General features: G+C 39.8%; 1 protein-coding gene across 1 annotated transcript in view; it reads right to left on the bottom strand.

Annotated features, from left to right (window-relative positions):
• LOC122799991 (vegetative incompatibility protein HET-E-1-like) overlaps positions 1-15,839 on the bottom strand; it is a 964,337-nt gene that overhangs the window by 290,163 nt on the left and 658,335 nt on the right. Inside the window, exon 8 of the mRNA XM_044069444.1 lies at positions 15,197-15,295. Coding sequence (XP_043925379.1) covers positions 15,197-15,295 — 99 coding nt within the window. The remainder of the gene's footprint in view (positions 1-15,196; positions 15,296-15,839) is intronic.

Here is a 15,839-nt window from a genome sequence, read left to right as displayed (position 1 = left end):
AGAAACATATATAAGTAAATTTCAACTAATCCTCAACCCCAAAAAGACACAGTTAATGCAATTACAAGTAGCAAACAATCACTGAAAACCCCTGCTTTTACCATTCTCTCGGCAAACAACACAGTCACACAACCAGTTAAGCGTACAAAACTCCTTGGCATGACAATCAACAAACTCAGATTTGACCAACACTTAGCCATCACAATTAAGAAATCCATGTAAAACTTGGCTCACTGCACAGAAGCAAGCCATTCCTTGCTAACATTACTAGACTAGCCATATCCAGAACCTTCCTCCTCCCTGTGCTCCTATATGCTTTCCCCTGTTTACCAATTTAAAAAGATCAGACTTAACCGAACTGGAAACTTGCTATAAAAAACTAGTCTGCTTTGCAGCCAACCTTCCCTACCAAACCCACCATTGCATTGTTCTACGTAAATTAAATTGGCTCAAGCTATGTAACCTTCTCCATTTCTACCAACTTAAATTCACACACAATATCATCTTCCAGCTTAACAGTTGCCCATCCCTCAAGGAACTTGTTGCTCCCTACTCATGCCCACAAAGTTTAAGATCTCCAGACAGAAAATTTCTCACAGTAAGCAAAGCTAACAACACTCACGGTAAAGTCCTATTCATAAATCAAATAGCCAAATTATGAACTCTCTACCACACACCCTCCAAAACACACCTGAATCTATCAATTTCAAACAACTACTATTTGAACATCTTTCAAAAACTGTCATTGCCTCTGTGCCAAACCTGACTGAGAGGATATCTATAACTCACTCAATACACTGTCCACTCCTTACCTCATTTTCTCCCTCTCCTCAGTGTTATCACTACATATATATGTATGTGTATGTGTGTGTGTGTGTATATATATATATATATATATATATATATATATATATATATATATGTGCAGTATATATAAAAAGGAAATCTCATTTGTACTAATTTTATTGTTCTCACAGTGATCTTTACTGAAATGTTTGTGTTTTTCTTTATGAACCTGTATCTACTAGAATACTATATTAAATACTTTTTTGTATAGACTAACTAGATGATGTGTATTCTGCATCTTACTATATGTATATTATTGTACTATTTAATTATTGTATTTTGCTTATATTTCTGTGGAGCATTTCTCCCCTGGCCTCCACTGAAAATGTGTTTCTGGCCCAGTTGGATTTTCCAGGTAAACAAATGTAAATAAATAAAAAATAGAATAGCCTCTACCTCTTTATTTTTGTTGCCTCACCCATGTGGACCCAGGCAGTCCTCATATCATGTTCTGTCTATCCCGATATGTGCACTCTAGTCACCCATTATCAACACCAATTCTTGTTGTCCTGCAACTGCTGTCTGAATGTAATCTTTTCCTCACTATCACAACCTGCTGTGGGCCATATGCTGATATTATGAATACTGCCCTATCATAGGATTATAGGAGGTTACTAAGCTAGTGGCCCTGCGGCTCTTACAAGCCTAGCCAAGAGTTTATCCCCATAAAACAAACCTCAGTCAGCACCTGTCACACCTGTCAGTGAGAACACAGGTGGAACCCCTGGGACAAATTTGTGGTTTCCCATCCACTCATCAAGGTTGCGCTTGAAGAGGGTCAGTAAAGTACTCTGTTTAATGTGTATGGGAAGTCTATTCCAGAGACGGGGCATCCTCTGGGAGACAAACCTGTCTCTCCAGCAGATTTTGCTGATGTTGCATATTAGATACAGACCTTTTGAGTGTGTAATGCACGAGGAGTTAGACTTCTGGATATGGAACTTCTCTAGTAGGGCAGGGTCCAAGATTGCCTTGTAAGTGAAACACAGATCATCTCTGACCAATCTGTATGATACCAAGCAGAGTGATAGTGATTTGAGCCTGTTCACATAGAACAGGTGTTGGAGGCCAAAGATTCTCTTTCTGAAGTATTTCTGTGGCCTTTCCAGTTGGTGCAGATGTTTGGAGAGGTACATACCAAACAGGGCATTATGCTCAATTATTGGTCTAATAACAGAGGAGTATAAAGAGGTAATAACCTCCTTTTTTCTGGATGTAATCCCTTTACTTATGAGATGAACCAAGTAAAAGGCTTTTCTGACCACTGTTGCTACATGATGGTCAAATGTGAAGTTGCTATCAATCTGAGTACCCAGGTCTCTCACCACAGGTTGTGTGCTTAGGGGGTTGCTGTTGATGTGGTAATCAGTAGGGGCCATTTTTTTGCCAAATGATATGATGATACATTTTTTTTGCATTTAGCTTGAGGCCATGACTTTGGCACCAGTTATTAGTTGCTGTGAGACCCTCTTTCAGTATGTTAACATAATTTGGGGAGTGAATGACAGCACCCAACTTACAGTTGTCCACAAACTTGGTCAGCAACAGGCCTTTTTTCTTTGCCTGGACCTCTGAGAAGTAGATGCCAAACAGTAGGGGTCCCAGGACAGATCCCTGGGGAACTCCACTAGTGACAGGTCTGCTATTGGAGGTGGAGGCGCCTATTTTGGCCTTGAGGGTCCTGTTAGTGAGCCAGTTGGCCACCCACCTGATGACATAGGGATTTATGCCAAGCTGTGTTAGCTTTTCAATGATGCCCGAGTGGAGGATTGTGCAAAGGCCTTGGCCAAGTCAAGGTAAGCTGTATGTACTGAATTTCCCTCATCCAGGGCCTTGGTGACAGTTTCAAAGAAGTCAACCAGGTTCAACAGGCAAGATCTGCCCTTGACAAATATGAGGTGGGTGGTTCAAGTGCTTGGAGACTGCCTATGTTCTTATTTATGAGATCCATAATAATAGGCTCCATGGCTTTACAGATCATACTTGTCAAGCTAATGGGGCAATAGTTTCCAGTCTCAGTAGTGGCATCACCTTTGTGCAAGGGGATGACAATGGCAGTTCTCCACTTTGCTGGAATGAAGCCTGTACTTAGGCTGTGGTGGAATAGGGTGCTCAATGGCAAAGCCAGTTCCTGCTGGAGATGGTGCAGAATACAGCCTGGGATACTACCAGGTTCTTTGTTCTTTGCCTTGGATAGGTCCTATAACACTTGATCTATGGAGATGTGAGGTGCAGTACAAGTATCCGGGATGTCAAAAGAGCCTTTGGGGGGACAGGGGGAAGATTTTGTTGAACTTATCTGCTAGTAGGTTGGCTAAGTTAACAGGACTAGTGCAAGTGATGCTATTAAGTACTAATTCAGAACAAACCTGGGCTTTGCCATGGAAGTTCCTGATGTAACTGAAGAAGGCTTTGTGGTTTCCCTTTGTTTCAGAGTCTAGTTTAAATTCATAATTGGCTTTGGAGATTTTCAATAGTGATTTAATTTGCTTGTTGAGGCTAAGAAGGGAGTTTTTCAAATTTGGAATGTATTCCTTTTTACCCTTGGACAACAGTTTCTTCTTTTTGTTGTAAAGCCTGTTGATAGAGGATGTCCATCAAACAGGTTTGTGTTTCCTTGAGGTCCAGGTCTTAGTTCTGTTGGGTATGGCTGAGTGCATGCAGTTGTACAGGTGCTTGTATATTGCATTGGCATACTATTTAGCATAGTTGTCTGCATCATCTAGGGGGGTGGTGGTGGTGTGAAGTTACATATACTCTCCCTTATGAGGTTTTAGTCAACATTTGAGAAGTTTTTTAGCTTGATTACGACTGGGGGGGGGGGGGGGGGAGATAGAAACTTTGAATGAGAAAGGCCAATGATCTGATCTCACCAGGAAAGAACATACTGTGGGAGTGGTGCAGTGGTTACCCATGTTGGTGAGAACCAAGTTCAGAATGTTATCTCCTCTTGAAGGGGATGAGATGAGCTGGTCTAGTACATTAGAACTGATGAAGTCATGGAATCGGTGAGTGAGTGCATTAGTGCAGGAATAGTTCACCGAGTCTATGGTGGGGTGGTTGGAGTCACCAAGGATCAGGGTGTTAGGGGGTACCTTGTTGGAGTCAAGTAGATCCAGGTAAGAGGAGTGGGTGTCCTGAGTCACAGAGGGAGGTCTATAGCTGGCTAAAACTTGGATGGGTGTCTTGCCAACTGTCAGTTGCTCCTGGAGAAGTTCCAGTGTGTCATGCTGGCAAACCAGTCTGGAGGTGAGCCTGTCCTTAATGAAGATAGAGACTCCACCACCTTAGTCTTTCCAACCTCATTTTGGGGTCAGAATGTGTGGAATGAGGTATAGCCTGGTAAGATAGGCATGCTCTCCACAGCCCTGAACCAAGTTTCCTTAACAGCACAGACATCGGCATCTTCCAGTGCAAGGAGAGCTTCCAGTGAGTACATTTTCAGGTTAAGGCTCTTAGCGTTAAGCAGTATGACCTACAATTTGCTTCTTGACAGATATTTTATGTTGTAAGATTTGTCTTTGGGACATTGCCTAAAAAAGGCACAATGGGGGAGGCGAGAGCCTTGGCCAGGATCCCAGCGGTAACAGGTGGAGGCCATTATGCTGGAGTTTGATTGCTATGAGTCTGTCACTAAGTCTGATGATATCACTCACTGCCTTCTGAAGCCTCTCCCTCACTACAATTCACACACCATTTCTAGCCTGCCCTTCCCCTGAGTAGTAGACTCTGGATCCCAAGCCAAGTCGCTTTGCTGCACTGCCCTTCCATCTTGTCTATTTGATACACAGGATGTCCAGATTACTCTATCATCATGTCATCCACTTCCATGCTCCAGCTTGTCAGTGAATCTACATTGCGAGCAACAATTCTTAGTTTATATTTAGCAGGTTGATTGGTTTTACATCCAGTTTTCAGAGCTATTGCTGGGCAACTAGACATCAGCCAGCCAGTAGCTTATTGAGCCAGGGCTGCCAGGCTTTATGGCACACACTGGCCAATAGGATCAGTGCAGTAGATGCCCAAAGCAGTTGGTCTGTACAGGTCTTCTCTTTATAGGGCACTATGTGGAGTCTGTGCTGTTGCCCACAGCTCTTTTCATTGTTGAGTTTGAGATGGAAACACTCAGCATGAGAAGTTACTTGAGAGGAACCCTACAGACATACATGGAGAACATGCAAACTCCAAACAGGCATTGGCAAGAGGTCAGAATTGAACCTTGTACCTTGTTCATGGGAGGAGAAGACTTTAACCATTATGCCAACTGGTCTCTTTCTTGTTTCTAACATGCAATACCTTTTGTTTTAGAATTCAGTAACTAAAATGGAAAACAATCTCATGAAGTTGTCCTTAAAAACATCTTTGTTAAAACTCAGTTGCACTAAACAAAAGCACCCACCTCTACTACCCAATACCTCATTACACAAATATCTGTCAACTCCCTCTTTTTAGCTTAATGAAACTGGTCATAATTCATTTGAGACTTACTTTGAACAAATCAGTTTATAATTCAACCCTTATATATATATATATATATATATATATATATATATATATATATATATACATATACATATATATATATATATATATATATATATATATATATATATATCTTAATTTCTAAATTTCTAAAGTTATTCCGTTGCTATCTGAGTAAACCCCTAGCATCCATTTCAACCCTCTATCTTACTATCGGAAAGTCACTGCATAGTTGTACACATGCCATTATAAAGTCTCTATGCAAGGTACTCTTTTATTCAACACCAGTTGTCATCTAACTGCTAACATACAGTATGCCCCAGATCTGAAATACCTGATAAAGTTATCTACAATTAAATCACAGGATCCATAAATAAACATGACATTTTAATTTACAAACAGTGTGGCTTCAATCCCAAATTTAGTATACTCATGGCTATATACTCACTAACTGATCAGGTATTCTCAAATGTGGAGATATGTCAGATAGCTGATTATGGATTTTTCTGATATAAAAGTCACATTTAGAACAGTTTACCATAAAGTTCTTCTTCACAACTTACCACCTGCAGCCTCTCTACTCCAGTTTAGAATTGTTTTAACAGTCAACTAACTAACAGTTAATTTAAAGTTAAGGCAAACAGAAACTTGCCAAATATGTTTTATAATGTAATTACACAAGGCTCTGTTCCCAGACCTCTCCTATTCTCTTATTTTTGAATGAACTCCACAGGCAATCATTAAATACTAACTGCATTCTTTATGCAGATTATATAGTTATAACAAATTCTCACAGACCCATCAAGTACTTAGAAAAATGTCTACAAAATGACCTGAAGTGAGCATGGAATTGGTGAACTAATATTGAACTCATTACCAGCTGTTCAAAAATGACTGTCCTGCTTGTTTGGCACCTCACAAATGTTTATCTCCTCAGATTTCATTCATGTAAGATTAAACAAACAAACCTCTTCATCACATGTGTACATGCAAATGCTTGGGTGTATACATTGACTGGTATCTAACTTTGTGCCATAGCATTGAAAAAATAGTACTTTGTTAGTTATACTCTTTCTTTAAAAATAGATTGAGACAAGACACCTGTCTGTACTGCTGGTAAGACAGACTGGGAATGGGCTCAGGCCAATGCCTAGGGATGGTTGAAGAGGACAGGATGAACTCTCTTATCCCAAGGAAGAGTTTGAGTAGAACAGTTGCCTATGCAACTTCTGGTGGAGACTAGGATCCTCACAACCCAAGAGATCTATAAGGGGAGAGACAGATATACTGATGTCATTGCATGTCACTCCTTCCAGTAGGGATCATGGCTGGTAAATGCTGCAGAGTGATGAGTCTCAGCAGCTGGTTCATGGTTTCCTATAGGTTCCACACTTCCATGATAAGGTGAACTCCATGAAAAGTTGTGAGGCTTGCTTAGCAAAGAGATATCTCTATGACTGTCTGGTGGAAGTATGGGTTTACCTGGAGATAGTGGATTAGGTTGGGAAGGTAGACAGGAGAAGCCACTAGCAAATTGGAGGGGGGGGGGGGGGCTAACAAAATATATAAATAAAATGTTCTTATGTGTCCACCACTTACAACGATACAGTATCAGTACCCATAGTCATACTTCCTCCACAGATGCCACCCTAGGCATATTCCTTGAATGTGCACACACTGCACATTAGGGGAAAAAACGTAAAATACATTTTTTTGCAAGAGCTAAGTCCCCTTCCTACACCCCTCAAGTGGGGAAACTTCAGGCTGACACCCCCTGTTACTTAGCATTATACTAACTCCATCATTGCAAAGGCCTTGGGGAAAAGACAAAAATGCTTTATGGGAGAAACATGGCTCAAATTACTGTGATCTCCCAAATAAGCAAACATTTTAAATGAGCCAAAGCCTCTAGGAGACTGCCTCAGGCAGTGTATTTCTGCAGCATTTACACTTGAACAGATGTTGATCTCCCTTGTTAGAAATGAACTAAACAAGCAATCACTATTGATATCCTAATACCATAACTGGAATATGCCTTATTTATAATCACTCTTAGCTCCTAGCACAGCATAGTTCTAGTAAATACTACAGCAAATACATTTCTGCATGTTATTTCTTAAACAAATCTGTCTCTACTTTCTTACACATGACATCGAATGGCTTCCAGTTATATTAAGAGTTGCCTACTTGCTAAACATTTTTTCTTTTAAACTACTAAATGTCTGATCCCCCCTCTAGCTAATAAGCTAAACACTAGGGCATTAAGCTAATTTCTTTGTTTCACAAGTGGCATTTCCCTCGACAGACCACAGTTCAACCTTATTCAACCTTATCACCACTGAGACAATCTCAAAAAACTGCGCCATCTAGAACCAAACAGCTCAAGATATCAAAAAGTTCAAAACTCTCTAAGACCTGCTAAATAGAACACTTCTCAGATATTTAGAAAAAACAGAAGTTTCACTACTTATAGAGATTTGCCCTATGCCCTCTTACTGTGAAACTATCCCTTATATTCTTTTCATATTGATAATTTACAAACAAGCCATTGAGCAATACTCTATAACAAAGTAACAATACTAGGCAACCAATCAAGAGGACCATATGATATCTGGCCATACACCCATTTAAGTAGTTACACATAGAAGTTCTGATAGGAATACAGGATCGATACTAGGCAAGAGATAACAAGGCTTAGTACTACTTTGATAGATTAATGAGCACTTCATTCTAATAACATGTATTGTAAATAATTTATTATTTATGTGATCACATTTCTTCAAATTCATGTTAACCTCTCTGCGGTTTTGGCCTTATTTTGCATTGACTTTGACAAAAATAATCATAATATATACCTTCAATATAATTTGCCACACATGTTGTATCACAATTCATTTTCTAAGTATTATGCCATCCCCCTTCTCTTGTTTGTATACTAAATATGTATTTGTTGTACATGTGTTAATTGCTTTTGTGTACAGGCTCAGGCTGTGACTGAAAATGGACCTTGTACCAGTTCATTTACCCAACCAAAATAAACAATTATATAAATAAATGAATGAATGAATCAAGGATATGGTGCATCACAAATGATCTTATACCTTGCACTTGGGTTATGTTATATCCCATGTTTCATTCTGGCACTGAGTATATGAACAACCTTGCACAGAAAATGCATTCAGCATGTATCACACTGTAACTTGCATATGGTACATGCACATTGCATGGATGCTTAGCCCTATCCTTGTAAAAGTAATACTTGTTAATATTTTGCCTATGCGTAGTGTCAATATGCAAGTTACTTTTTTAATATCTCTGGTCACACAGCAAACACACTTTAGCACTATGGCAACTGTAAGATACATTTATGAGGAATTATTTACTTAGCAAAGCAAAAACAGATAAATTCAGAGCTCAATACAAATGTAGGAAGCCTAGAGAATAAAATCAGCTCAAGGAACTAAAGGCAAGAAGACCTTAATATAAAGTATAAAACGCTACAGCAGTACAAGCTTACATGCTAATCAAAGTGCTTCATCAGGTATAGAAACTACAGTACTTTCAAGAGGTGCTTTACTGGCTTAACACATAGGCACACTGGGCAGTATCCCTGGGGCCCCAAGAGCATAGAGGCCCCATGCTAATCTATGTATGTTGTGAATTACTGTCAATAAATTAATAAATAAATACTACACTATACTAAATTATAAATATTTGAAGAATACGTTGCCATTGCAGCAGTTGTCAGGCAGTATCTTCATTTTTTGCCATGGCAGCAGTTGAAGTGCTTGCTGGGCAAACAGGGATGGCGTATCTGCTGTCTGTTACTGTTACAGCTCATATGGTACTACAACATTATCATTGTTTAGACAGTATAGAGCTGTTCAGTCTAGGTTGTGTAGCTCACTGCTGAGCATGGCAATGGTATGTTTTCCCATCTACCTCTATAATTAGTTCTCTGCCACAATGAGCAATGAGGTTTCTTGGCTCTAGCACTCTATAGCACCAACTGCTGCCATGGCAATAAAGGAGACATGGCAGCAGTTGAAGTGCTTGATGAGCACTGGGGTAAACCAGTGCCTGAATGTCCACCATGGTTACCTGGAGTGCCTTCTGGAGCAAATTTGTTCAAGTGACAGGACCCATACACTGGAGCATTGGGACAGTAACCAGTCTAAGGACAACAACCACTCAGGGCCCTAGTACTTGTCTGTGTTGTTGCCTTGGTTGCCCTGATTGTCTATACCTTCCTGGTGTTACCCCTTCCTACTGTGTCATTTTCCTTACCTTTTTCATTGTCCTACATTCTTCACCACCATTTTCTATCTTCTGTATTTCTGTCTTCATCTTTTGATCATTCTGCCTTTGGAAGATACTTCACCCTTGTTTGTCTCCAGGTTGCCCTCTTTCCTTTTCCGGCTTATCCAAGCACACCTGCCCATACTCTTCTTTATTCATTTAGGAAAAGGGTCTCTGACCCCTGCAAAAGATACACCAATTTCCTCCTTACCTTTTATTTCTTTTTATTATCTCTCTATGTATGTCTCCCTTTCCTATTTTCATGTATACTCCCCCTTCCCCCTTATTTATTGGACTAACACGGTAGATGAATTTTGCATTCACATCTGTAGATTGCCTAAATTTCTGTTCTGTGCTACATTACAGGATGCTTCCTGCAGGTGGCAATTACTGTCCACAGCACTGCTTCATTTATCTACCATTAGTACTACAAGTACTGTAAATTTCCACATACATTACATAATAAACATCGGTCAAGCATGTGTTACTTTCACAACTCATATGATACTGCAACATTATTGCTGTTTAGGCAGCATAGCACTGTTCAATCTAGGCTGTGTAACCTACTGTTGAGCATGCCGATGATATGCTTTTCCACCTACCTCTATAATTAGCTTTCTGCCATAATGAGTGAAGAGATTCCTTGGTTCTAGCACTCTACAGGTACCTGCACTTCTTTAGGAAACCCAGCATTAATTTATGCTTGTGGACTACTTCATACTTTCTTATTTTATTAACAGCTCATTTTTAACCACAACCACTTTGGTTCAGATACAATGCAAACTATCATTCACCATTAACATATATTTAATTTCTGTGGTAACTTAAGCTTCAGGAAGCAGGTACCTTTGGAAACTATGCAGAATTAATGTAATATGTGAGTTTTGAAAGCTGCATACAAAATGGTTAATAGTCTCCTACTTTACTGTTGTCATTGGATTAACGTCCTCCTTCTCTACTGCTGTCACTGGATGAGTAGTAGTTTCAGAACTACATTTATTTTGTAATCCTTCAGTTGCACTGATGTTTGAAGAATGGCAAAGGGTGACAGAGTCTGGGTGAATGAATGGCAAAGGATAAGAGAGTCTAGGTGAATTTTATGTTTTCTTGTGGCAGAATATTAGAGAGTAATGACACAGTGTATGCTGGGGGATTTGCTCTCCTTGCATCTTTCTTTTTTTTATTAAAATTCTCTTTGACTGATTACATTACTTAAGAAGGACAATATCCTGTAGAGAATCTAGCCATTTCCTGATGTTTAATAGATTGGCACTGAATGACAGTTTTGTTATGCCAGAGTACTAGGTGATAAAATCAATGCAGTGTAGGAAGGAAATTGTATTGATAACTAGTGTTCATTGCTTAAATAGTTTTGATTGCATTGTACTGTTTACTGGGGTGGTATGCCATTTTTGCTTCCAGTCATTTGATATCTATTATCTGTTCCAAAGCATCAATCCTTAAATTATAGTTTTGTTCCATCAATGGGACAACACATTGGTGTGGTGAGGAATGGTCTGATAACACTTGGAACTATGAGGTTTTGTACCTTTGTTTATCCTAGCTCCTTGTATCCCCTATTTAGATCTGTAATTACATAAATTCAACTCAGGTGTACATATTCACCCATGCACTTGCTCCAGTGGGTATGAGCTGCCTTAGCCTTTTCACAGCAGTACACTGTGACATATTCATAACAAGCCATTCTACACCAGGGAATGTGGCCGCAATGCTAACTCAACAAGAACGGAAGGTCACTGGTCTGATTCTATTTTTCCCCCTTTGACCACTTCTGGCATCTGAGAGTTATTGTGAGTTACCAGTCTTATGAGGTACATGGAAATGGTGCACTGTTCTTATGTCTGGAGTTAGGAAAAAAATCACAATTTGAGGCAACAGGTATGGAACTTGTTATTAATACGTTTTCAATCATTAGTGTTGCTGCAAGCACCAGACCTCTCTATGTAGGCAGCATACTGTACTCTAAGTACTGTTAGCTTGACTCAGTGCAGCTTGAACACTAAAAATATTATCTTCTACCTTTACACAGATGATTTGAGAGATTTTTCTTTTGTTTTTTTTTTAGGTTAGTGTGTGTATTTACATATATATATATATATATATATATATATATATATCTATATATATATATGTGTGTGTGTGTGTGTGTGTGTGTATATTATATATATATATATATATATATATATATATATATATATATATATATATATATATATATATATATATATATATATATATATAGGTTCCTATCTAATGGCCGAAGTAACGGAATGCCGAATTACAGATTACCGAGACCAGTGTGCCGAACGTACACATTGCCGATTATTTAAATGGCCAAATAACACTATGCCGAAGCACACTACAGTGGGGAAAGGGAATTTATGTGTTTCTCCACTGTAGTGCGGTCTAGGAGTTGGTATATGTAAGTAGTTAAAAAGAAATGTTTTGCACGAGGGCAAAGCCCTCCTGCACCCCCCACACCCCCCTACTTAAATATACCAACTCCGACACTGCACTACAGTGGGGAAACTCATAAATTCCCTTTCCCCACTGTAGTGTGCTTCGGCGTAGCGTTATTCGGCTGTTTAAATAATCGGCAATGTGTACGTTCAGCACACCGGTCTTGGTAATCTGTAATTCAGTGTTCCATCACTTCGGCCATTAGATAGGAAACTATATATATATATATATATATATATATATATATATATATATGTATTGGTCTACTTCATTTGCCCTAACTTCTGATTGACCGACACCCATTTGCCCGAGACCATTTGACTGAAATTTCATTTGACCGACACTTCATTTGACCGACAAGTATTATTGGCAAGAAAATGGGATATGCCCCCTTCCCCACTGTAGTGCGACCCTGGAGTTAGGATATATAGTTAGGGGGGTGTGGGAGGCACAGCCTCCCACAATGGGGGGTGTGGTGGACGAAGCCCCCAACTTAATTTTATATTATATTGTTTAGTTTTGCTATAATATTGCTTAGTAAAACAAAAATATGTGGGGGGGCTTTGCCCCCCACCCCCCATTGTGGGGGGCTGTGCCCCCCACACCACCCCTAACTATATATTCTAACTCCAGGTCACACTACAGTGGGGAAGGGGGCATATTCCATTTTCTTGCCAATAATACTTGTTGGTCAAATGAAGTATCAGTCAAATGAAGTGTCGGTCAAATGAAATTTCAGTCAAATGGTCTCGGGCAAATAGGTGTCGGTCAATCGGAAGTTAGGGCAAATGAAGTAGATCCATATATATATATATATATATATATATATATATATATATATATATATATATATATATATACATATAAATATATATATATATATATATATATATATATATATATATATATATATATAGAGAGAGAGAGAGAGTCAAATGAAGTATCGGTCAAATGAAGTGTCGGTCAAATGAAATTTCGGTCAAATGGTCTATAAGCCTGACTAGCTTGGTCTGCAAGGCTATGGAGCGCATCATCATGGAACTCATTAACAGAGACATTGGGAACCTCCAAACACTGGACCCTACCCAGTTTGGCTTTGTTAAGGGCAGATCATGCCTCCTAAACCTGGTGGACTTACCAAGGCTATAGATGAGGCAAAAGTGGTACACACGGCCTACCTAGATCTCGCAAAGGCCTTCGACACCATTCCCCATTCTGGTATTATAGACAAGCTCACCAGCCTGAACATAAATCCCTACATCACAAGATGGGTTGCCATCTGGCTCATGGACAGAGCCCACATGGTCAGAGTTGTGGGAGCTAGGTCCGACTCTAAATCGGTTACAAGTGGAGTTCCCCAGGGCTCAGTCCTAGGACCACTCCTGTTCGGCATATACTTCTCAGAGGTACAGGCAAGCACAGGAGGACTATGGCTGACCAAGTTTGCAGACAACTGCAAACTAGGGGCTATAATTGACTCTCCGGCTGACACAGACATCCTCCAAAAGGGTCTCACGGAGATGGATACCTGGTGTCAAAATCATGGCCTCAAGCTAAATGCCAAAAAGTGCATAGTCATCCCCTTTGGAAAAAACAAAATACCCACAAACTACTACATAGGTGGTAGTCCCCTAAATATGGAAGACGTGATAAGGGATCTGGGGACCCAAGGAGACAGTAATCTCACCTTTGATCATCACATTGCCAAAGTGGTTAGAAAATCCTTCTACGTGGCCCACCTAATCAGAAAAGGGTTCGCATCCAGATCAAAAGAGGTCAGTGTGCCCCTCTACTCATCACTCATCAGACCCATCATAGAGTACAATGCCCCATTTGGGATGTACCTTACAAGACACCTGCAACAGCTGGAAAGACCTCAGAAGTACCTCCCGAAGAGGATCACTGGCCTCAAACAGATGCCCTATGCAGCTCGACTGAAGAAATTACAGCTGTACTCAGTTGCATACCGCCTACTCAGAGGTGATCTCTGCCTCACATACAAGGCCATGTCCAACCCAGAATTAATGGACATGCTCCACCTAAAGAAAACCCTATCCCCATGAGCCACACACTCTAGGGATCTCAACCTCACCACAACAATAAATAGGACATGCTGGAGGGATAGATTCCTGTCCCAGAGACTTCCTATGCTTTGGAACAAGATCCCAATCTACATTAGGCAGAGCACCTCGCTAACACTCTTCAAAAGAAATCTTGATGAGTGGATGGGAAACAGAAAGTTTATCTCGGGGATCAATCCAGTGGCCCTGCTGGACAGAGGCACAAGGAACTAATCTAAGGGGGTGGTGAAAGCCAACACATTCTGGCTAGGCTTATAAATACCTTCGGGCAGATAGCCTAGTACCTACCTATGAACCTATGAGAGAGAGAGTGAGAGAGAGATATAGATATATTAAATTTTATATACTTTTCAGAAAGATCAGTGACAATGAACTGCTGTCTGTAGTAAAGTGGTTGTATATAGCTGTACATACAATATGGCAGATAACTGCCTTTAACATGTTGCAGTACAGTCGGGCAGGCTATCAGTCCTATCCATTTTATGTCTGCAACAAGAGATTGTAGTGCACGAAAGTTAGTTAACTTTTGAAAAAAAATCGGCATTCCTATAAGCATCTGAGGCAGGATTCAGGTTGAGGCTTGCCTTTGTCTTCTGCAGTTTGGATTTTAATATTATTTTCCCCTAACTTATAGTTGAATCTAGGGGCAGAACATGCAATGACATCTCAAGTGGATCACAGAGATGCATTTGTGCAAAAACCCATGTGACAATATACTCCATCCGCTGGTGCTGAAACTAAGTGACCATGCTAACCACAATACCAATGTTCAGGTTCTGATATAGGGAATTCAGCTATGGCAAAAACTTACACTCTTCCCCAAGGAGAATGTGGGGCAGCCTCTCCTTCTTCTCACCCACAAGTTGATCCTCTGCTACCAAAAAAAAAAAAAATACTAGGACTCCTAGGTCACAGTCAGGACACTATTCCTCTGCACCATGGAACTGGCAAAGTTCAGTTACTTTTGATCCATTTTTTAAGAAATGGTAGTCTGAAATAATACTTACTGTATGACAGGCATTCCATAGGTTGATCTCCATGCAAAACACTGCTGCATCCTGCCTTCTTGTATTTCCAAACTGTTACTTGACGATAGCCATCTGAACCTGGAAGACAAAAAGGTGATCTGTTGTGGGGGTTGCACAAGGAAGAGCTGAAACATAGTTACATTCATGGATTATGTTTACTGTGGTGTCGGTGACTAGATGCACAAAATAGCAAGTTTCATCTTGCTGTATTTAGCACAGTATTTTCTTTATTTTGATTTGCTATGTACTGTTTTTGTATAAATTTAAAGAAGCATAGTGTTGGTAATACAAGAGAGGGGCATGTGCTGAGGATTCTATGAATGCACAGGTGTGTACATTGGGTTGGCCTGTGACAGATTAACATATTAAACCAGTTAAAATGAACATTTTTACAAATGTTAATGACTGTACATCACCTCATGCTGGTCAACATCTTTATTTGCATGTCTGTATCCTTCCTTAGGCTACAAGACAGGGATGTGACACTAAAGTGCAGTTTCTTCTAAACATATCACATTTCCAAAGTTTGATGATGTAAGCTAAATTCAAAATTAATCAAAGATAATGTTTAGTGCAATAAATGTCCTTGCATTATTTGTGATGGCATGCATGTGTACATGTA

The sequence above is a fragment of the Protopterus annectens genome, chromosome 4.part0, assembly GCF_019279795.1.
Source record: "Protopterus annectens isolate FY-2018-M chromosome 4.part0, PAN1.0, whole genome shotgun sequence".
Taxonomy (NCBI): domain Eukaryota; kingdom Metazoa; phylum Chordata; order Ceratodontiformes; family Protopteridae; genus Protopterus; species Protopterus annectens.
The sequence above is the reverse complement of the archived record's forward strand: the minus strand, read 5'-3'. Positions and strand labels throughout refer to the sequence as shown.